Source organism: Mus pahari, chromosome 4 (genome assembly GCF_900095145.1).
Source record: "Mus pahari chromosome 4, PAHARI_EIJ_v1.1, whole genome shotgun sequence".
Classification (NCBI taxonomy): domain Eukaryota; kingdom Metazoa; phylum Chordata; class Mammalia; order Rodentia; family Muridae; genus Mus; species Mus pahari.
Window position 1 is genome coordinate 82759471 of NC_034593.1, and position 1519 is coordinate 82760989.

The 1519-nt window shown below is 39.7% G+C and overlaps 1 protein-coding gene across 1 annotated transcript; it reads left to right on the forward strand.

Moving 5' to 3' along the window:
• Nucleotides 1-1273: 1273 nt before the first annotated feature.
• LOC110319719 (small proline-rich protein 2D-like) lies at nucleotides 1274-1519 on the forward strand. Its single transcript, XM_021195239.1, has one exon. The coding sequence runs from the start codon at nucleotides 1274-1276 to the stop codon at nucleotides 1517-1519; it is 246 nt and encodes an 81-aa protein (XP_021050898.1).

A 1519-nucleotide genomic window follows, 5' to 3' on the forward strand; every position in this document is an offset into this window, starting at 1 on the left:
TTTTTTTTAGATCCAGCAAAGATTAAAGAGATAGTGTAAAAAATCAAGAAAGAAAAAATTTAACAACCAATTATACTACCCTAACCCCCACAAGCTTTTCCAGCTGAAACAAAATACTAAAACTGACAAAGAAGGGATGGTCTCTGAGTCACTGCACTTTACCCAGTGACTATGTTCAGGAACAGGATATTTCTTATTTTTGAGCGTCCTGGTTAGGCCAGTTATACACAGATTTGCATTTTGGTTATGAAATTGTTGGATGATGCTACAATGAATTGTCTTTACATCCTACAGGGAGGGGTAGCCAGTCTTATAAAAAGGTGCTTGGATGAATAACTACAAGACACTTGGTACTCAAGCTCTGGACTAAGGAGAACCTGGTGAGTTTGACTTTCAAAATTGATTCGTGTTTATGCCTTCTCATACCGTTTCATTTGAAGAGGACATGGTGGTTCCAAATTTTGAGCAAGTGTAAAATGTTAGGTACTGAGCTGGAGACATGGCTCAGTGATTAGAGCACTATTCTCTTCCAGAGGATTTGAGTTCAATTCCTAGCAACCACATGGTGACCTGTACTGCTATCTGATGCCCTCTTCTGATTTGCAGGCATTTAAACAGATACAGCACTCATATACATAAAAAAAAAACTCAAGAAAAATGTTAGCTGCTGACTTGCCTGAATTTGTAGTAAAGTACACACAATATTAGGTTGTTTTTGCTTTGGTGTGTAGGTGGTTGGTGCCCATATGGAAAATCGCAGCAATCAGAAGGGTTGATTTGAAGAAGATGGCAGAACATTGAATTTTCATTTTCTTACATTTTTGTTCCCCTTTACAAAGGTTTATGTCTTAGCAAACATTAGACTTTCAATTTTCCTAGACATCCTCCAGTGTGAATCCTCTTTTTTGGATTTCATCGTTGCTAATAGTAATAATGATTGATTTTGAAATTACTTATGGTTTCTGAAAGTGAGTTTGATGTTCTTGAATACATTATTTTGTATAAGCAACGCTACCCTGTTCTTTGATACAGAGATATTTCCCAGTGTGGGGTATGTAACCAAAGAAGGACTTTCAAAATTAAGTGAAACAAATTACTAAATTGGAAGGAACATATAAGAAGTGCTAATAGAAGAAGCATAGGGGGACGGTTAATGTGTATATATTAGAGAATTACTATTCAATATTCAATAAACTTGAGCTATCTCTGAGAATCACTTCTGCTGAGAGAAAACTGTCATGTAATCTTTTTCAGAACCTGAGACTTCAGCACAATGTCTTACCAACAGCAACAGTGCAAGCAACCCTGCCAGCCTCCTCCTGTGTGCCCGACCGTGAAGTGCCCGGAGCCATGTCCTCCCCCAAAGTGCCCTGAGCCTTGTCCTCCCCCAAAGTGCCCTGAGCCTTGTCCTCCCCCAAAGTGCCCTGAGCCATGTTCCCCTCCCTCATACCAGCAGAAATGCCCTCCTGTGCAACCTTCTCCACCATGTCAACAGAAGTGTCTGCCCAAGAACAAGTGA

Excerpts from the sequence above, each read along its gene's own strand:
- LOC110319719 (XM_021195239.1), top strand. The coding sequence starts at position 1,274 with ATGTCTTACCAACAGCAACAGTGCAAGCAACCCTGCCAGCCTCCTCCT.